This window comes from Ranitomeya variabilis, chromosome 3 (assembly GCF_051348905.1).
Source record: "Ranitomeya variabilis isolate aRanVar5 chromosome 3, aRanVar5.hap1, whole genome shotgun sequence".
In the NCBI taxonomy this organism is placed as follows: Eukaryota; Metazoa; Chordata; class Amphibia; order Anura; family Dendrobatidae; genus Ranitomeya; species Ranitomeya variabilis.
The window spans coordinates 284,230,304-284,253,148 of record NC_135234.1 but is presented as its reverse complement, the minus strand read 5'-3'; the positions used below and the strand labels follow the sequence as shown (position 1 = coordinate 284,253,148).

Genomic DNA, 22,845 nt, shown 5'->3' with positions numbered 1-22,845 from the left:
GATGGATGGAGCCAAATACAGGACCATTCTTGAAGAAAACCTGTTGGAGTCTGCAAAAGACCTGAGACTAGCATCATTGTCTTGTTGGAAGACAAATCTCCGTCCCAAACATAAAGCAAAATCTACAATGGAATGGTTTACAAATAAACATACCCCGGTGTTAGAATGGCCAAGTCAAAGTCCAGACCTGAATCCAATTGAGAATCTGTGGAAAGAGCTGGAAACTGCTGTTCACAAACGATCTCCATCAAACCTCACTGAGCTCGAGCTGTTTGCCAAGGAAGAATGGGCAAGAATTTCAGTCTCTCAATGTACAAATCTGATAGAGACATACCCCAAGCGACTTGCAGCTGTAATCGCAGCAAAAGGTGCGCAACAAAGTATTAAGTTAAAGGGGCCGAATAATATTGCACGCCCCACTTTTCAGTTTTTGAATTGATTCTTCACCAAAAATTTACATTTGGTATCTTAATGTTTGAAGCATGATATGTGGGAAAAGGTTGAAAAGTTCCAGGGGGCCTAATACTTTCACAATGCACTGTATATGTAGTTAATCTTTACATGTATGTATTTAATCTTTATATGTATTTAACCTTTCTATGTTAAAATATACAAAAGTGTACGCAATCATCTTATTTAAATCATACTATTCCTTTAATTTTGTACTGTGAAATAAAATGGTGTTTTATCACAAGTAGTAGCCTTCTTTAAAGCCATATCCGAACCTCAGTGCTAAAAACGTGGCAATACAACAATGTGCATAGGATTTGTAAAAATTAGCGTTGGGCTGGTTCATAGTGGACACAGGAAGCCACCATCCCAAGGGCCTCCAATCACAAATACTACCGTATATACTCGTGTATAAGCCGAGTTTTTCAGCACCTTTTATTTTTTTTCTGGATTAAGACCCACCCTCGGCTTATACACGAGTCACGGTCCCACTTATCTGTTTTCCGATGCAGTGCAGAGGTCCCCGGTATCTATGGATCGTCTGCTTGTTCCCCTGCAGCCTCGGTAAATATTCCAGTGGCTGCTGACAGGGCCGGTGGTCAGCGTTGGCACCGGGACAAGTGTCGGGGTCCTGAGCAGGCAGGGACACCGGAGAGCTATGGTGGCCATGTGCCCGTGCCGCCGCTTGCTCAGGCCCCCGGCACTTGCGATATTCACTTGTCCCCGTTCCACCGCTGCGCTGTGTGTTTCGCATCCTCTGGCTGTGACGTTCAGGTCAGAGGGCGCAATGACGTGATTAGTGTGCGCCCTCTGACTGAACAGTTAATGCAGAGAGCCGGCGACGCTGAGGAGCACCGACCAGCGACAAGAGGTGAGTATGTCATTTTTTTATTGCAGCAGCAGCGATATAGGGTATATGATCAGTATAAACTGCATAATTGAGCATCATATAAGCATCTTATGGGGCCCATCATCAACTTTCTCCAACATTATATGGGGCATATTTTTGTATGGAGCATCTTATGGGGCCATCATCATCTGCCAGCAGCATTATATGGTGCATATTTTTGTATGGAGAATCTTATGGGGCCCATCATCATCTTTCTGCAGCATTATATGGGCCATATTTTTGTATGGAGAATATTATGGGGTCCATCATCATCTTTATGCAGCATCAAATGGGGCATATTTTTGTATGGAGCATCTTATGACACCATCATCAACTTTATGGAGCATTATATGTTGCACATTTTTGTATGGAACATCTTATGGGGGCCCATCATCAACTTTATGGAGCATTATATGGGGCATCTTATGGGGCCCATGACTCAATTAATGTAATTTTATTGGTATCCATTTTTATTTTTGAAATGTACCAGTGGCTGCTGCATTTCCCACCCTAGGCTTATACTCGAGTCAATAAGTTTTCCCAGTTTTTTTGTGGTAAAATTAGGTGCCTCGGCTTATACTCGGGTTGGCTTATACTCGAGTATATACGGTAGTTAGGCTGGAGTAGGAATACTGTCCTGGTTTGTCCACTAAACAATATGCATAGGGTTTGTAAAAATTAGCTCTATGGGCTGAGTCATGGTTGACGAAGGAAGGAAACGGGTTTCTATGAGAAGGGGTTGACGTTAACAGCAGTAGCATGAATCAGCATTTTTGGTGACTTTAGGTTGGCTTGATGACATCTGGAGGGATTGAAAACTGTGGAGATACGCAGTCCTTCTTGAATTTAATCAGAGAAAGTCTGTCTGCATTTTCTGTGGAGAGGCATGTGCACCTATCAGTGATGATTGACCCAGTGGAACTGAAAATCCGCTCTGACTTCACAAGCAGCAGGGCAGGCCAGGACTTCCAAAGCGTATAAGGAGAGGTCGGACCAAGTGTTCAGCTTGGACACCCAATAATTAAAGGGAACTGATGCATCAGAAAGGACACATGTATGGTCACTTAAGTAGCCCTTGACCATGTTCTGCAACTTCTCCCTCCTTGGCATTATTACAGGCAAAGATAGCCCTTGCTGTTGTGCTGGTTTATTGAAAATTGTCCAATTTGTGCACATTTTTCCCCCACCTCTCTGGGACCTGGTGTTTGTTGCTCTCCCCATTATCCCTTGGTGTTGAAAACGGCTGCTACCTCTGCCACCAGCATTGTCTGAGGGTGACGTTTTCAGCAACTGATCTACAACGGCCCTCTTGAACGATTCCATTGTAAAACTCTTTGGTGACTCCAAAAGGAGAGGAGGAAATTTCTCCTTGTACCATGGATCAAGAAAGTTGGCCAACCAGTACTGGTTGTTGTATAAAATGTGTATCACGCGAGGGTCTTGCCACAGACACTTACATGCGAACTGTGCCATGTGAGCCAAGCTGCAAAAAGTCAAATGTTCTGTGTCCCCAATAGTAGGAACAGTACTCATCCTCTCCTCACGCTGACTCGCTTCCTCCTCCAATTCCTCCTCTTCAGCCAATCCAGACTGCACAGACATGAAACTTGGGTTGGGTGTCCCCTCTGTAGCATTAGGAGACCCCTCGGTTAGCTCTCTCTCCTCATCTTCCTCATCACCCAATGTTGCCTCAGAATATTGGCTGGGCAGGGTAGTACACATGTGGTTAAAATTGTTGGTACCCCTCAGAAAAACCCACAATAAACACACAAATAAATTGAATCTGACAAAAGTAATAATAAATAGAAGATCTATGAAAATGAACAAATGAAATCAGATATTGCTTTTCAACCATGCTTCCACAGAATTAAAAAAAAAATGAAATAGGCCTGGACAGAAACGATGGTACCTCTGAAAAAAATGTGACAAAAGGGACATGATGATCCAAGTTGTGTCCACTAACTAGCATCACACGTGTCTACAATCTTGGAATCCGTGAGTGGGCCTGTATAAAGGACTACAGATACTCACTGTGCTGTTTGGTGACATGGTGCGTATCACACTTAACAAAGACCAGAGGAAGAGAAGGAGAGAGCTGTCTCAGGAGATTAGAAAGAAAATTATAGACAAACATGTTAAAGGTAAAAGTTATAAGACCGTCTTCAAGCAGCTTGATGTTCCTGTGACTACAGCTGCACATATTATTCAGAAATTTAAGACCCATGGGACTGTAGTCAACCTCTTTCCTTGACGCGGCCACAGGAGGATAATTGATGACAACTCAAAGAGACAGATAATACGGATGGGAACAAAAGAGCCCACAAAACATCTAAACCGATTAAAGGTGAACTTCAAGCTCAAGGAACACCAGTGTAAGATCGCACCATCCGTCGTTGTATGAGCCAAAGTGGACTTCATGGGACCAAGGAGGACACCATTGTTGAAAAAAAAAAAAAAAATCATAAAAAAAGCCAGACTGGAATTTGACAAACTACATGTTGAGAAGCCACAAAGCTTCTGGGAAAATGTCCTATGGACAGGTGAGACAAAAATGGACTTTTTGGCAAGACACATCAGCTCTATGTTCACAGATGGAAAATTGAAGCATATTAAGAAAAGAACACTGTCCCTACTGTAAAACATGGAGGAAGCTCTGTTAAAACGTTACTCCGTCGCAATGCGTCACTATGTATAAGTCTAGGGAGAAAAAACGCATCCTGCCGGCAACTTTGCAGGATGCGTTTTTTCTACATAACGACGCATTGCAACATGCGTCGAACGACGCTAGTGTGAAAGTAGCCTAAGTGCTCAGAGCAGAGCACTGAATAACTGTGATCTCAAATATGCTGAAATCCGCAGAAGAAAACAAAATCATTTTAAGGGTGCATTCAGGCGTCCATGAAACACTGTCCAGGTTTGAAACGTAATGCACAGACTAGCCGCAGGTGTTCCAACAGTGTCACGGGCACATATGAGGCTGTTAAGCTCACGTCGAGAGACCTATACACTGACCATGTTTCGTAGTTGTCTGAATTTGACTGAAAATGTATAAAAGAATTAATAGATGTATTCCAAATTGGAAAACCTTGTTCACAAAATGATGATTGTGTCAGGATGAAGGCATGGATCCCTGGCACAACATGCCTGTGCTCCTTCAGCAATTCAAGTGAATGGGATATTTTATACCCCTTTTCATATGTCCATGAAAACATAGCGTAAGATAATAAATGCACCATGTATAGCATAACTGATGCAGACTTACTGAATTACGATAATAAATGCCTACATATATTTGTGTCACAAATTATCTATACAAAAAATATCCACAGTAATTTTGCCTATGGCTTAATCATCTTGGGTACTTATTTCTAGCCATGCAACTTTTTCCGAACGCTTGAAGAAAAAAAAAGGTCTGCAGCAGTGTAAAATTCTCAGCAGCGTTCATGTGCCAGTTAGACCACAGAATATTTGCATCACTAGATCTGCTCACAAGCCAAACGCAACATGTAAATGGTAATGTGTACAACATATCAAAGACTTACCATTAGGGCGGCCAGTGACATAAATCCTATCAGGTTGTTCCATAGTTTGTCTATATCCTTCAATAATAATTGCAGTTTCTCACTGCATACGGCCGTGGATTTTATACCCAATTCCACCCGCTTGGTGACTCTATACACCTCTATCACGCCTGTGAAGTCAAACAACAATATGGGTAAGCAGTCATGCTGTTCCAACATCAGCAGAATTATAACTATTGTTTAACCCCTTCCCTCTCCATAACTGCGTGCCAGATTGTAGTGGATCACCTGCGAGCCTGACTAACGGCTCCGTCTTCTCTCCTCACATGATGTATATGGCAGCCAGGTAAAGGGAGAACTGTGATGCAACCCTAAAGGGGCAAGGATTAAACATTGGAGCATACATTTTTTTTTTTAGATATTTTAACACGTAATTGCTGTTAGCAAGTTTTTAATGAGCGCGTAATAAACCATTTATGGTTAGCCTTTGTGACAGGCACATTCACAGAGATATACTATACTGTGATATGATTACCCGGTGCCATATCACCATATGATAAGGACGTTACTGAATGAACAAGCGTTATTATGAAAATTTGCTCACAAGTTATTATTGGCAACAGTTTGTCCACCCACCACAGGCATCCAGTGTGAAAATGGGAAAAATCCTGCATACTGTTTTATTACGTGTCTTTGCAGAGGCTCTCTGAACAGGAAAGTGCGATCTGCTGCGCCTTCCTATAGAGTAGCGTTGTGTGTAGACAGACACTGAAAGATCTCACTTTAGATCTCTTGTAAATCGGGGCTTGAAAGCTGATGACATGCACTGTAGGCTTAGGGCACATAGTCTTACATACTTTGTAGTGGTAGGACACCAATTGTTCCCAAAGCTATGGAAATCACCCATGTACCTTGGAAAAGCAACAAGGGTCAGGGAGGTGGATGTTTTGATGTGTACAGAGAAGATCAGAGATTGAGACATAACCTTTTCATAACATGTTCATAATGGAAGCCTGTCACTTCCAAATGTGACATCTGCCTGCAGACGTAGTGGTAATCAGCAGGTTAATAGAGTTTAAGCCCCGTTAGGCTTTTATCCTTGTACTATCACAGCCTATTTTCACCTTCCTGACCAGCCACATTTTTTTTTTATATCTGACATGTCACTTTATGTGGTAATGCTTCCTTGTACACCAGTGATTCTATAGCCATGTTCACACGTTGCATTTAACATAAATTTTCAGCTGCATTTTATACTACCAGCAAAGTCTAGATTTCAGAAATCTCATGCACACACAGGGTTTTTTCCTGATGGATTTGGAAAACTGCTGCGTTTTTGCAAATAATGTCACATTCTTCAGTGTTTTTTCACCCATAGAAAGCAATGAGAAAGTGCAAAAACGCAGCAGAAACACCAAGGTTACTTACCGGTAGCCGTTTTTTCCAGAACCCATGACAGCACACCTGAGAAAGGGGATCCGCTCAGTCAGGAGAGAAACCCTACTGAAAATAAAAGGGGCGATACCTCTCCTTCGCTTCAGTTGGTTTACAAAGCATGAGAGGCCCCCTGGTTAGTTCACATGGCAAACTATCACCACATTATATTAACAAAAAACAACACAAACTATAGAGCACACCAAAGGAGTGAAAGGGAAGGGGGGGGGGGTGGATACACGGGTGCTGTCATGGGTTCCGGAAAAACTGGTTACTGGTAAGTAACCTCGGTGTTTTCCCTTCCCCCATGAGACACCTGAGAGACTTCTGGAGAATGGAAAAACCTTAGGTGACCACTTCTTGCAGCACCCTTCTACCAAATGTTTGATCAGCAGAGGAGGACAGATCCTAGTCGGTAATGCTTAAAGAAGGTAGATGGCGAGGACCAGGTAGCGGACTTGCATATCTGATCAATCAATACCTCTGACTTTTCTGTCCAGGAGGTAGCCACAGCTCTGGTGGAGTGAGCCTTGATGCCTTCAGGAACCAGAGCCACTCGCAGAATAGGATAAACTAAAGGCCTCCCTGATCCATCTGGCAATGGTACATTTACATACACCGTACCCCTTCCTGCTACCCTGGAAAGCTAGAAATAGAGATGGATCTTTCCTCCACTGACTAGTCATAGACATGTAACATAACATGGACCTTCTTACGTCTAACGTATGGAATTTTTCCTCCCCTGGATTTGTAAGGTTATAACAAAATGATGGCAAGGTGATCTCTTGGCTCCTATGGAACTTAAGAACTACCTAGGGGAGATAGGCAGGATCTGGTCTTAGAATTACCCTGTCCTCAAAAACCTGAGTGTATGGAGGGCATATAGACAAGGCTTGTAAGTCGCTTACCCTACGGGCTGATGTTAGTGCCAGTAGCAATACTGTTTTAAGCGTGAGGAATTTTGGTGACCATTGCTGTAAGGGCTCAAATGGGTTTTTGGTTAGCACTTCTAAGACTAGATTTAGATCCCAGGGAGGAATTTTCAGTACTATAACCGGTTTAGATCTACTACAGGATTTTATGAAACGGGACACCTACCTATTGGATGCTAGGTTACAATTATATAAGGCCCCCAAGGCCGGAACTTGAACCTTGAGTGTACTAGTTGCTAACCCAAGTTGTAATCCTCTCTGTAAAAATTCTAGAATAGGCCCCACTGGCACCTCCTCCCCCCAGAGGTTGACCCAGGAATTCCAGAAATTTCCTCCATGTTCTACCATAGATTCTAGATGTAATCGACTTCCTACTCTTCAATAGGGTGCAGACTAGCCCTGGAGAGATCCCCCAGCGACTCAGTAATACCCTCTCAAATTCCATGCTGTCAGATGAAAGCCTTTCACCTGAAAGTGGCATACTGGCCCCTGGGTAAGTAGGTCCAGAATTTCTGGCAAAATCCATGGATCTGAAACAGACATCTGCCTTACAAGGGAGAACCACGGTCTCCTCGGCCAGAATGGAGCAATGAGGATCACCCTCGCTTGATCCTCTCTGATCTTCCTCACTGATCTTCCTCACTATCGTCAGAATCACTGTTCTTGGGGGAAACACGTAGGCCAGGGTAAGTTTCCAGGGTATGTCCATCTACCGCAAATGGATTTTCTGACGGATTTAGAGAGCAGAAATTCCTGACCTTTCTGTTGTGTGAGGTGGTAAATAGGTCTATCACTGGCTTGCCCAGGCCTGCACTATCTGCTGGAACACTTGAGGGTTCAGGGACCATTCCCCCTGTCTCAATTCCCTGCGACTCTGGAAGTCTGCTATTGTATTTTTGATGCCTCTTATGTGAAGTGCAGTGAGGGATAACAGGTGTTGTTCTGCTAACTGAAACAGGACGCTGGCTACCTCCATAAGAGTACGGGATCTCATTTCCTCTTGGCGATTGATGCAAGCCACCACTGCTCGATTGTCCGACATAACACGGGTGTGGCGGCCACAAAGTACAGGAAGAAAATGTCTCAAGGCCTTTTCCATAGCCCACAGCTCCTTTATATTTGAACCCTGATCTCTTTCTAGAGAAGACCATGTTCCCTGTACTGCATGGGATCTAAGTCTACTTTCACACTAGCGTTGTTTTGCATACGTCGCAATGCGTCGTTTTGGAGAAAAACGCATCCTGCAAATGTGCCCGCAGGATGCGTTTTTTCTCCATAGACTTGCATTAGCGACGCATTGCGACGTATGGCCACACGTCGCATCCGTCGTGCGACGGATGCGTCGTGTTTTGGCGGACCGTCGGCACAAAAAAAACGCCTTTTTCGACCGCGCATGCGCAGCCGAAACTCCGCCCCCTCCTCCCCGCTCATCACACTGGGCAGCGGATGCGTTGAAAAACTGCATCCGCTGCCCACGCTGTGCTAATTAGCACAACGTCCGTCGGTACGACGGTTTGCGACGGCCCCATACCGACGGACACGTGTGAAAGTAGCCTTAGATGTGCTCCACATCACGTGCCACTTGCATCGGTCGTGATGATTTCTTCCACTGGTCTTAGCCACTGGACCCCCGATGCTAAATGCTCTCTTACAGTCCACCAGGTAAGGGAATCTCTTACGATCAAGGAAAGATGTGCTTTTCCTTCAAAATGTACTTTTAATGATTTCTGAGCTGACAGAACCTCCCACTGTAATTGCCTTAGGTGAAACTGTGCCCATCTTACTGCTGGTATACAAGATGTTAGAGAGCCTAGTAGTGACATTGCCCTTCTCAGTGTCCTTATCGGCTGATGTTTTGCTGAGAGAACCAAACCTCTTATCTTGACAATTTTGCTCTCTGGTAGGAGGCAGAGTTGGCGTTCGGAGTCCAGTACCAACCTGAGGAAGGTTTGTACTTTTTTGGTACTAACTTTGATTTGAGGGTATTTAGCACCCATCCCAGCTCCATTAGAGTTGAAGTCACTTCTTTCACTTGATCTATATAGTGACTCTCCGACCTCCCTACTATGAGGAAGTTGTCCAAGTATGGGATAATAACTTTGTCCCGAGAACGAAGGCAAGACATCAACTCTGCCATTACCTTGGTAAAAACCCTTGGAGCTATAGACAGACCGAATGGAAAGGCTGCATATTGGAAGTGCCTGATCTGTAACTGGATACATTTCACTACCCTCTGGTACTTTTGATGATCCCGATAGATAGGAATATGGTAATAAGCATCCTTTAAGTCTATCACTGCCATGAAGCAGTGCTGGAATAAGATTTTTACCGTTGTGTTTATTGACTCCATCTTGAAGGAGTAATTCTCTACCCACTGGTTGAGGTTTCTCAGATTGATAATGGTTCTCTTCAAGAACCGTCCGGCTTTTGTATCAAAGAAGAGGGGGGAATAAAATCCCCTTCCTTCCTCTTCCTAGCCTAGGGACTTCCCGTAGAACCTGTTTCTGTACAAGTCCCAAGACTTCTGTCTCCAGGGCTAGTTGTTTCTCCTGAGACTTCCTGCGAGGTGTAAAGTCAAAGGGTCTGTCGGGGTGGATGGATGAAGTGTATTCTTAAGCCGTCTCGGATGATATTTAGAACCCAACCACTGGGGGAGATATTCACCCAGGCAGGGAGAAATAGAGAGCCTTCCCCCTATCTCTGACCTTACGTCATTGGGAGGATTATTTTGAAGACATAGAGGGCCCTCTAAACATTTAACAAGACCCCGTTTTTCTCCTTAAAAGTCCCAACTCTTCCTTTTTCCTGGGGGACGACCTCTATTACATTTTCTTCTCTGAAAAGGTTTCCTGGTTTCAGCCAGGAAACCCCTTCTTTTTATCCCCGGCCTTTTCCAAAATATCCTCTAGTTTTTGCCCAAAGACGAATTGACCGTCACACGGGATGGAACGGAGAACATTTTTTGAAGGTAAATCACCTGGACACCCTTTTAGCCATAGGGTGCGTCTCGCTGTGTTCGAAAGGCCTGCTGCCCTGGCTGCCAATCTTACTGAGTCCGCAGGATCTACGTGTTTTGTCCTCTTTAAAGCCCATTGTGGATCGGATTTCTTTAATCATTCTGTCCATACATTCGGTTGGGAAGCAAGGACAGCCTAAAATATCACTGTTCAAGGAAGAGTCCGAGGAATGGAAAGAGGAGGAGGTGGGTAACGGGGATCTTTCAAGACAATCCCCACCAGAAGGAGAGGCTTCAGAATCTGTGAGAATTTTATGGCTCTTCTTGCTCCCTTTTTTTAGGTCTGATTTACGGATCCTTTTACTTCCACAGTAATTATGGCTCCAAGGCTTGTTGCGAAGTCAGAGGTCTCATCTCTTATTGTTTTATGTATACAGTCAGTGCAGAGTTCCTTCGGCCACTGAACTGACAGCAGGGTTTTACAAAGGGTACACTCCTTATTCTTTGTTTTGGTGCTAGCTTTCCTCGCCCCTTGGTGATTTAAACAGAGAAAACAGACCCCCATTAACATCAGGGTGACATTCTCGTAGATCACTCACCACAGCTGACAATCAAGGGTACCAGATTCGAAGGCAGATCAGGGGTACGAATCACGTCCCTCCTGGATAATGAGGAGCCCTATGACCTCTGGTCAGGAGGACCGCCACTTGAGTGGCTGCTTCTCCCAGTGCCCGAAATTCTCTGACGACCAGGCTTGGAACTTGATAAAAGTTCCTGCTGCTCCATATACTCTATTTTGAGTACCGGACGTGAGTGTCTCTTCTGTGGTCATCCCTCCTTTTAAGAGGGATCCACTGCACTCTCCACCTCCTCCGGTAACACTCCCACCTCTGCCACCCCGCAGGGACACTTGAAAAAACCCACGCCATCGGCCGGCGTTTTCACCATGGGCGCCGCCATCTTGGATCCAGAGCTTCATACCGACGTCACGCAGGCATGCCCATTCCCAGTGTGACTCGTGCAAAACACCGGCAGCGCTACCCGGAAGTGGAGCTCCCCTGGAGCGATGGACGGCCGGCAGAGGAGGGAGACCCCTGACTGTGCTGCCCCACGCCCGCATGTACAAGGCCCCAGGACCTGCGGACGGCGCTTCCACCACCTGAAGGCTGGCATACAGGAGCCCTGCCTGTTCTTCCAGTGCTGGGACAGGCGTGAGTAAGTAAAAAAGAAAAAACTTGAACCTCCGTCTTTTAGTACAAGGGTCTCTGTCAGGACAGGAAACCCAACTGAAGCGAGGGAGAGGTACCGCCCTTTTATTTTCAGTAGGGTTCCTGTCCTGACTGGGCGGATCCCCTCTCTCAGGTGTGTTGTCATGGGGGAAGGGGAAAACACAGGTAATAGATTTTGGTGCAAAACCCTCAGGAAAGTGAATCATGTTTTTTGTTTATGCACTACACTATACTAGCATGCACAAAAGTACCTGATAAAACGCAGCAAATAAGCAGCAAAACATGCTTTTTGTACGCCAAGAGAGCAGGTTTTGCCTGCGGAAAAAAAACACAGTAAAAACATCACATGCGAATGCAGCCTAAGGGTATGTGCATACGTTGCAGATTTGCCTGTGGATTTTTTTTCAGCTCTTGGCAGAAAACACAGGTGCGTTTTTGATGCATTTTTGATGCTTTTTATGCATTTTTGTATGCGTTTTTGAAAGCTTAAATAAAGATGTATTATTGAGAAAAAAAAATTGTGATGTCATTTCTTGTACAACCTCCTCTTTTATATTTGTCCAACCCACATTCCATTACACACGTAGATAGATAGATATAAATATAGATGGATAAATCTATAGATATATGATTAGATAGATCTATTTATCTATAGATATATGTACAGTATGCATAGATATATCTATGGATAGATGTAGATAGATATATGGATAGTTAGGCTACTTTCACACATCAGTTTTTTGTCGTCAGGCTGGAGCCGTCGAATTTTTGAAAAAATGGATCTGTTGCAAATTGTCAAAAACTGATGCAACTGATCAGTTTTTTTGAGAGAGAGAGAGAAAGGAAAATGTGCATTATTTGAATGGAAAAATGATAATTACTTACTGGTAATTTGATTTTCCCGAACCATGACCGCACCGTACATGAGAGAGATGGCATCCGCCCCAGGAACAGGAAACCTGCAGCAGAGATAAAAGAATGGGGCGGCCCCTCTCTCCTCAGTTTTTTTCAGAGTATGGAAGATGACCGCTTTGATAGTACACACTTGTATATTATATTCATTTTGTATAGCTCCTTTATTAGTACATATATACACATATATCCTTTAGGCTACGTTCACATTTGCGGTCAGCGCCGCAGCGTCGGGCGCCGCAGCGGCGCCGCATGCGTCATGCGCCCCTATATTTAACATGGGGGCGCATGGACATGCGTTGTGCTGCGTTTTGCGCCGCATGGCCGCAAGCGTGGGACGCAAGAAACGCTTCAAGTTGCATTTTTTTTGCGTCCAACTTTCGGCCAAAAGGACGCATGCGGCGCAAAACGCAGCGTTTTAGCGTGCGTTTTGCCGCGTTTTTGTTTGCGTTGTGCGCTGCGGCGCCGACGCTGCGGCGCACAACGCAAATGTGAACGTAGCCTAATATATATTTGTACTCATATGTATTAAAGGTTTTTTTTTTGTTTGTTTTTTTTTTGTTTTTTTTTGTGAATCATACAACTATCACCAAGATAGGGCGGGAATTAATGCGGTGCTGTCATGGTTCTGGAAAATCAAATTACCAGTAAGTAATTATTTTTTCCCTTCACCATGACAGCACCGTACGTGAGAGGAAGAAATAGAAAGACTCCTAGGGTGGGACAACAGCAGATAGAACCTTTCTCCCGAAAGACAAGTTTGATAGACCTAAGTCTAGCCTATAATGTCGGAAGAAGGTGGAGGGTGAAGACCATACTGCCGCTCTACAAATCTGTTCCACCGAAGCGTTTGCCCTTTCCGCCCAGGATGTGGCAACCGCACGCCTGGAGTGAGCCGTAACACCCTGTGGGGGAACTTGGCCAGAAGAGGAATATGAAAGTGAAATAGCTGTACGGAACCACCGTGCAATAGTTGCCTTTGAGGCCTTCTTTCCCGTTTGTCCCCTGGAAGGCGACAAAAAGGGCTGATGACTGATGCCAAGATTTTGTAGCTTCTATGTATTGAAGCAGGCAGCATCTGACATCAATACAATGGAAGGTTTGTTCTCCCTGGGATTTTGGTTGAGGACAAAATGAGGGCAAAATTATTACCTTGTCTCTATGAAATTTTGAGTTGACCTTTGGAAGGAAGGTGAGGTCAGTTTTATCATCCTGAAAGGTAGTGTAAGGGGGGTTCACTGAAATAGCTTGCAGCTCGCAGGTACATCGGGCTGAAGTTAAAGCAACCAGGAGGACCGTTTTCAGGGTTAAGGCTTTTATTGAAATGGAAGCAAGAGGCTCAAAGGGGGAAACAGTTAGGGCATTTAAAACTAAATTTAGATCCCAGGGAGCCACCTTAGGTAACAATTTTGAGGGTCTGGATGTAAAGGAGGCTCGGATGAACCTATAGACCCAAGGGTGATCAGCAAGTTTTTGATCAAACAGTGCACCCAGGGCGGAGACTTGCACCTTTAAGGTGCTAGTAGATAGCCCCCTCTCTAACCCTTTTTGAAGAAATTCTAGAATTTCTTTTACCGGAATTTCTTGGCTCGATTCAGACAATTGTCGCCCCGAGAATTCCAGGAATTTCTGCCAGATTTTTTGGTATTTTTGTGATGTGACCTTTTTTCTGCTAGCGAGCAATGTGGTCACTAAAGGGTTTGAGAATCCTTTTGCTAACAGGAGCCCCCTCTCAAGTTCCAGGCGGTGAGATGTAGCCTGTGTACTTGAGGGTGTTGCCCTGGTCCCTGGTGTAGAAGATCCGATGTATCCGGAAGGATCCACGGGTCCGAGATAGACATGAGTCTGAGCCACGTGAACCATGCCCTTTTTGGCCAAAAGGGCGCTATAAGGATTACTCGTGCCTGGTCTTCCCAAATTTTCTTGAGGACTGTCGGGATTAACGGTATCGGGGGAAATGCATATGCTAGATGAAAGTTCCATCGGTACAGAAGCGCATCTACTCCCTCCGGGTTTTCCCTTGGGTTCAGAGAATAGAACCTTTTCACCTTCCGATTTTCTTTTGTGGCAAATAAGTCTATTTCTGGAATGCCCCAGCTGGCACAGATTTTCCCAAATATTCCCTGTTCAGGGACCACTCTTCTTGGTGTAATATGTGACGGCTTAAGAAATCGTCTATTTGATTCTCTGACCCTCTTAAGTATGTCCCTGCTAAGGAAAGAAGGTTGTTCTCGGCCCACATGAACAGTTCTTTGGCCTCTGCCATAGGGGATGCTGATCTTGTGCCCCCTTGCCGATTTATGTAAGCTATCGCTGTGTTGTTGTCGGACAACACTACCACATGTCTTCCTTGTACTCTTTCTCCTATGTGTAGAAGTGCTTGCCTCACCGCCGTCAGTTCTTTTAGATTTGAAGATGCTGCTCTCATTGAGGCCCCCCCATTGACCTTGTAGGACCTGAACCTCCAGATGTGCTCCCCACCCCCATGGGCTCGCATCGGTAGTTAGGATTACTGGATTTCGTACTGACCAAGGCACCGCTTTGCTTAAATTTTCCACTCTCAGCCACCATTGTAATGAGTCTTGAACCCTTGAAGATAGAATAATTTTTCGATTCAGGTTGTATGGATTCTTCGTTTGCTCGGCTAGTATCTGCCATTGTAATTCTCTCGTGTGGCTTTGTGCCCACCGGGTCACCGGAATCGTTGCCGTTAGGAAACCTAAGAGCGACATTGCATTCCGCAGTGAAATGGGCTGTCCTAGTTGGAACAGATGTATCTTCTGTTGTATAGCTTGGATTTTCCTCTGTGGGAGGATACACTCCTGCTTCACCGAATCCAATAGAATCCCCAGGAATTCTTGAGTTTGAGCTGGGATCAGTTTTGATTTCTTTAGGTTTATAATCCAACCTAGCTTGGTCAGTACCTCCAGTACTCTTGCGACTGCTTTTTTGCAATTTTCTTCGCTGTTTGCCACTACCAAAAAATCGTCCAGATAGGGTACTAGTATTATGTCTTCCTTTCTGATGAAAGATGCTACTTCGGAAATGATTTTTGTAAAAATACGGGGAGCTATAGTTACCCCGAAGGTAAGGCATTGATATTGCAGATGGGTGGGAACTTTTGCAATGTTTACCACTAGTCTTAGGTATTGTTGGTGTTGGCCAGCAATTGGCACATGGTAGTAAGCATCTATTAGATCTATTACTGCCATGTAACAGTCCGGGTCGAGAACTTTTATTGCCGTTCTTAGAGTCTTCATTTTGAAAGTTCCACTTGAATATAGTGGTTTAGTACTTTCAAGTTGAAATACTCAAGCTACTTACCAGGTAGCGGTGTTTTTCAGGAGTCCATGACAGCACTAACGAGAGAGGGGATCCGCCCTTCAGGGACAGGAAACCTACAGAGATAAAAGGGCGGCACCTCTCTCCCGCATCAGTTGGATTACAGAGCATGAGAGGACCTCCATTGATTAGTAACACATAAATATCTTAACACATTTCACCTTGTGACTACCATTTGTAGAAAAATTAACCTACATGAGAATATACTTATCGTGATGAAACCCATACCAGTAGAAAGGGAGGGAATATAGGAGTGCTGTCATGGACTCCTGAAAAACACCGCTACCTGGTAAGTAGCTTAAGTATTTATTCAGTCGTCATGACAGCACTAACGAGAGAATTACAGAGAAAAGAGTATTAGGGTGGGATTACTGCTTCCAGCACCCTTCTACCAAATGTAAGATCATTGGAGCTACCAAGATCTAATCTATAATGATTCAAGAAAGTAGATGGAGATGACCATGTGGCCGCCTTACATATATCCTCAATTGACACCTCCGATCTCTCTGCCCAGGAAGATGCCATGGCACGGGTGGAGTGAGCCTTTACGCCTTCCGGGACTTCTAGGCCACCTGCTGAATAAGCCAGAGAAATTGCCTCCCTAATCCATCTACTCAAGGTGTTTTTGGACACTCTAAACCCTTTTTTGACTCCCTGATAGGATATAAACAGGGAATTATCTTTTTTCCAGGGATCTGTTAAAGAAATATATTTAAGAAGGCATCTTTTGACATCTAACGTATGGAGTTTGAGTTCCTTTGAGTTTTTAGGATTAGGACAAAAGGTAGGGAGATTTATCTCCTGGAGTCTGTGGAACCTAGATGCTACTTTTGGGAGATAGAGGGGATCCGTTCTTAATACTACTCTATCTTCTCTAATCTGCATATATGGAGTTAGTCTAGAGAGGGCCTGCAAATCACTAACTCTCCTAGCAGACGTAAGAGCAATCAAAAGAACAGTCTTTAAGGACAGGATCTTTATAGATGCAGATTCTAAAGGCTCAAAGGGGGGTTCCGTTAACGCTGAGAGGACTAAGTTTAAGTCCCACGGGGCTAGCCTATTCTTAACGATGGGTCTTGATCTAGCGGCCGCTTTAATAAACCGAGCAATCCAATAATTTTTAGCCAACCCACAATTATACAGCGCCCCCAAGGCTGAAACCTGGACTCTAAGGGTGCTTGTAGCTAGCCCCATTTCGAGACCTTTCTGTAGGAATTCCAAGATCTTTGGAATACTAGCTTTCTGACTGATAATTATGACCCTGAGACCGAAAGGAATTTTCTCCAGATTCTTACATAAATATTTGTTGTGGAGTTTTTTCTGCTTTTTAATAGGGTATTAATAAGTCCCTCAGAAAACCCCTTTTTTCTTAATAATGACCCTTCAAATCCCACGCCGTCAGATGTAAACTGGCCACTCGTGGATGGAAGATCGGACCCTGTGAGAGGAGGTCTGGGAGTTCTGGGAGAATCCATGGTTGAGAAATGGACATTTTCCTCAACCAAGGAAACCACGGCCTTTTGGGCCAGAATGGCGCTATCAGAATCACATGAGCTCTGTCCTCCCGAATCTTCCTGAGGACTATCGGGATCAAGTTCAACGGGGGGAAGGCATAGGCTGTTTCGAAGTGCCAAGGAATCAGGAGAGCATCCACCGCCACCGGATTGTCTCTGGGATTTAGGGAACAAAATCGACGACATTTTTTGTTTTCTTTGTTGGCGAAGAGGTCTATTTGTGGGTATCCCCAACGCTGGGTGATCTGATCGAAGATGGCCTGATTGAGCACCCAATCTCCTTGCCCGAGCTTCCTGCGACTTAGAAAGTCGGCTACAACGTTGTGCTTCCCCTTTATGTGCAGTGATGTTAGTGACCGTAGATGATTCTCGGCTATCTGTAAGATACGACCCGATACCTCCATTAAGGACTTGGATCGGGTTCCCCCTTGGTGGTTAACGTAAGCTACCGTTACCTGATTGTCTGAGAATATTCTGACGTGGTGGTCCTGTAAGGATATAAGGAAATATCTCAGAGCTCGTTCTACGGCCAACAACTCTTTAAGGTTAGATGACAAATTCTGTTCGGAGGGTGACCAAACCCCCTGGACCCACATCTCGTTCATATGCGCCCCCCATCCCGTGGGACTAGCGTCTGTGGTTAATACTCGTGATATGTGGTTTATCCAGGGAACCCCCTTACGAAGGTTTGGAGCGTGTAACCACCAACGTAAGGACTGAATAGTGGCCTTTGATAAGGAAAGAAAACTGTCCAAGTGACCTTCTAACCGACGAGTGTTGTACAGGACCTCCCACTGTAGGACCCTGGTGTGGTACTGGGCCCATCGTACTGCCGGGATGCACGACGTGAGTGAGCCTAACAGTGACATTGCTCCCCTTAATGTTATAACTGGATTAGCAATCACTCCAAGAATCTGTCGTTGGATCTTTTCCAACTTAACGTCAGGTAGACGGCATTCTTGTAACCTCGAGTCCAATATGAGACCCAAGAATTCTTGAACCTCTAGAGGCTGCAACCGTGACTTTTTAAAATTGATTATCCACCCCAACCTTTGCAAGGCTGCAATTACTTTGTGTAGTTGGGACGCGCAGTGTGATTCGGAGTTTCCTATTATTAATAGGTCATCGAGATATGGGACTATGAGAATATCCTGCTCATGAAGATGCGCCATAACCTCTACCATTATTTTAGTGAATACCCGAGGGGCCACCGCAACACCAAAGGGGAGTGCCCTGTATTGAAAGTGTCTTAACATATTCGTCAGGGAGAGGAATACCACATTCTGCACATTCCTTGTGCTTGGATTTAGAGGATCGCTTTTTTCCCTGATGTAAAAAGAGGGAATAAGGAGGGACACCAATCACTAAGTGAACTTTCACGATGATCACTTACCCCCTACAGTGTCCAAATGGTACCGAAGATTGCGGGGGGACCCTCTCCACCGAAGCAACATCCATACGGCTTGAGGACTTTCCGGCTTTAGATGATTGGTCAGCTCTACCACCAGGACGACTACTGCCACTAGCACGTCGCTGGGTGTTCGCTGCATGAGGCTTCTCCAGGGGTTGACACTGTTGCTCAGAAAGCAACGGATCCTGCTCCTGAGACTCCATTGTAACAAATGGGTGTGAAGCATGAGGAAGCCGCCATCGACTCCTTAAGTAGCCGGCCCCCAACAGGGTACCTCCCCCAGATGGGGGTCAGCAGGCCAATCCGGATGAACTGCCTGGTACTTCATTGTATGTGGGAGGCCCTTCCCCCACGAGGCTGACCGATCTGGATAGTCCCCCCCCCGCCCCCTCAGGAAGCGCCGGATCCAGACTCTACTTTAAAGCGAAAGGGCCGCCCGGACCCTGTCTACAGCAAAGCCGGCAGGGCGCCGCCATATTTTCTCGCCCCGGCGGCTTAGTGCGCATGCGCCGAAACGTCATCGTCAGTTACCACCCAGGTCTCCCCCATCGCGCGCGTCACTTCCGGTGCGCCCTGCAGCCTCCGAACGCTGCACGCCGCACACCTGTCAGAGGGGAACGCCGGCGCTGCCGACAAGGCGCCGCAAACGCCCATGCTAGCCGACATGAGCACCCACACTCGGCGCTCCGCATCCCAAACCGGGCAAGCCCCACACCGCGCTGCAACGCTCACGCTGGCCGGAAAGGACCCCGAACCCCGCACACAGCTGGAAGGAGGGCCTCCCACCTAATACATACCCGTACCAGCGGCGATGGGACATCAAAGAGCGGCTCCCCCTGAAGGCTGCTCTTGCTCTGCTGTTGCCTGCTCCCACAGCCCTCTGTGGTGCGGCACTTCCAGCATCGCGATCTACACCGAGGAAGGGGCCATCCCGCCTCCAGGATCGGTGAGTCGGACCTGGGTCCAAACTTCTGTCTTCGCCTTTCTTCCAAAGGCCTCTGCAAGGTCCCCTGTCAGGGACAGGAAACCAACTGATGCGGGAGAGAGGTGCCGCCCTTTTATCTCTGTAGGTTTCCTGTCCCTGAAGGGCGGATCCCCTCTCTCGTTAGTGCTGTCATGACGACTGAATAAAATTGTTCTTAACAAGCCATCTGGCTTTGGCGTAAGGAACAAGGTGCTGTAGAAATCCTTCCCTATGTCCTGATGGGGTACTCTTATTAGGACTCCTTTTTGCATGAGGAGATGAATCTCTCTCTCTAGTGTGGCCAGATTTTTTCCCGCCACTTGGGTCATTATCATGTGATTTAATGGGGGGCTGGAGAATTTGAACTTTAGGCCTTCCGATACTACGCTGATTACCCAATGAGACGCTGGTAATGCTGCCCAGTGACTGACAAACCATCTGAGTTTTCCCACCAGTGGGATCCTGGCGTCATTGATGTTTGGGGTCAGGTTTGGGGGGGAGGTTTATTGAAAAGGAATCCTCTCTCTTTCCTCGGTCTACCCCGTACCGACCTATCATCTGAACGGCCACGGCCTCCTCTGTATCCGTACCCACGAAAGGATGAATGAGAGGTCTCCCATCGGTGCCTAGCAAAGGAAGGAGGCGGAAAACGTTTTTTCTTATCCAATGCTTTTTCTAGAATCTCATCCAAGGATTTACCAAACAGATATTGTCCTTCACAGGGTACTCCACAGAGTAACTTTAGATTGGAAGTCAGCCGTCCAATTCTTCAGCCACAATGCTCTGCGTCCTGAATTGGATAAAGCACATGCACGGGCGGCACCTCTGACAGAATCAATCGAAGCATCCACTAGGAATCTTGCTGTGCCCTGTAGGGAGGGTAATGCTTCAAGTAGTCTCTCTTGGGCATTTGTTTTTAATCTGGACACTCAGTTCCTCCAACCACTTAACCATAGCACGTGCTGTGCAAGTGGTGCCACCCTGGGTTTAAACGACCATGTCGCTGCCTCCCAAGCAGACTTCAGGAAAGCATCCGCTTTCTTGTCAAGGGGATCTTTTAGGGCTCCCATGTCCTCAAATAGTAACGCCACTCCCTTAGAGGTACTAGCAATGGCTGCATCCCATTTAGGAGCCTTTTCCCACTTCTCACAGACCTCTTCATCAAATGGATATTTGCGCTTCAATGCCTGAGGGATAGATATCTTTTTATTGGGTTTTTTCCATTCTCTTTTGATTAGATTTAAGATATTATCATGGAAAGGAAAAAAATTACGCTTTTTCCCTTCCAAATTGCTAAGCATAGTGTCCTGGATTGATCACGGCTCTTTAGGGGTTTATACCCCCATGGTTGCTCTAACAAGTTTAAGCAGTTTCCCGATATCTTCGGATTGAAAATAGGGGTGGCCATACTCCTCATCCGAGGAGTCCAGATCAGAGGCATCAGAAGGGGTTAATTCTCCCAATTCTTCTGCTGAATCTATATCGCACACGTGTTGGGGGAGGGGGAGGAGGGACTCCTTTTTTATGGTCTTTTAACTGTTCTTTAACAGTTGTTTTAACTTCCTCCCGTATAATCGATTTTATATTTTGTAACAGGGAAGAAGACTCCTCTGCCACCGTTTTATCAATACAGGGCTGGCAGATTTTCTTGCTGTACAGCCTAGGGAGTGTTTCTTTGCATAGCGCACAAACCATATTCTTCTGCTTGGAGGTGGCTTTTCTTCCCTAAAAGACATATAGTGTAAAGGACATCAGAATGTGTGATTCACCTTACAAAGGCACTCACCCTTCCAGGACCCTGGGTACCCCGGTAGCTTGTGCCTCCTCACTCATCCTGGGTGCAGGCACCGCTGGCGTATCAGAATCCGCCGTCTCATCCATTTCAGCAGGCAGTGTTTAGAAGGCACACCGATGTCCAGCAGTAAAGGCTTTCCTACAGCGGTAGGACTTTCACTTTCCGCTTGTTATATGGTAGGAGCAGTGTGCGCGCCTCTGGAGCAACTTCCGCCCGGAAGAGTCCAGCACACCGGCTCCCCTGGTGTGTGACGTCACTCCCAAGCGACCGGAAGTCGTCACCTTCCACTTCGGTGCCAGCGTCAGTAAATGACACGCCCCTTTTTCCCCGGACCAGCCTCCTGCCCAGAGCGGACACCAGGGAGTTCAGCGGGGGGATGAGGCGCGGCACACAGCAGCCTTCACCCCGACAGCACCGTACGAGATGCCGCCGAGTACGGCCGCCCCCACCGCGGACCTCAGCCTCCGGACTGGTAATCATCAGAGGGAGATCCCTCCGGAGGTAAGAGCATCCACCTGCAGGAACAGGAAACCAAAACTGAGGAGAGAGGGGCCGCCCCATTCTTTTATCTCTGCTGCAGGTTTCCTGTTCCTGGGGCGGATGCCATCTCTCTCACGTACGGTGCTGTCATGGTGAAGGGAAAAAAATGCATGAAAAAACGGAATCGGAGGCCGGATTCATCATTTCACATCATACGTTTTTCGCCGCATCAGTCGCTGGCCGTTTTTTCGCCGGACAGAAAAAACGTTCCTCTGTACGTTTTCTCCATCCGCAGGAAACAGCTTTTTGACGGATCTGGCAAAAAACGGATGAAACATGTGGCCATCAGGCGCAATCCGCTAATACAACTCTATGAGAAAAAACGGATCGGCGGAAAAAAAAAACGGATCTGTTAAATTTCAAAACTTGCCGGATTGTGCCTGACGGCAAAAACCTGATGTGTGAAAGCAGCCAGACAGATATATGGATAAATATATCTATGCATCAATAGATATAACTATATATATATATATATATATATATATATATATATATATATATATATATATAGTATATCCATAGTTATATCCAGAGATATACTGTATACTAGCAAGGCCGATGTTGATTAATGAACATGTTTATAAAATAAAAAAAACGGGAACAAAATGGTGTGGCCTCCCGCGCAATTTTCTGTGCCAGAGGGGGAAAGCAGATGGCCGGAGGCCAATATTTGTAGCCTGGGAAGGGGGTGATACCCATGGCCCCTTCCCAGGCTATGAGTATCAGCCCGCAGCTGTCTGTGTAGCTTTTACTGGCTATTAAATAGGGGGACCCCCCAAAAAAAATTGATGTAGGGTCCCCCTATATTTGATAGTCAGAAAGGCTACGCAGACAGCTGCGGGCTGATATTCATAGCCTAGAGAGGGGCCATGGATATCGCCCCTCCCCGGCTACAAATACCAGCCCCTAGTCGCCCCAGTTCCGCCACTTAGCCCCTCTCTTCCCATTCCCCTGCA

General features: G+C 46.0%; 1 protein-coding gene across 6 annotated transcripts in view; it reads right to left on the bottom strand.

The window, feature by feature from the left end:
• The window catches only part of SYNRG (synergin gamma), a 488,500-nt gene that overhangs the window by 95,478 nt on the left and 370,177 nt on the right, over positions 1-22,845 (bottom strand). For 5 of the 6 annotated variants that reach the window (XM_077295517.1, XM_077295512.1, XM_077295514.1 and 2 more), the window contains one exon: positions 4,882-5,030. In XM_077295517.1, coding sequence (XP_077151632.1) covers positions 4,882-5,030 — 149 coding nt within the window. Of the gene's footprint in view, positions 1-4,881; positions 5,031-22,845 lie in introns of those variants that run through there. The other variant, XM_077295518.1, reaches the window with a different exon arrangement.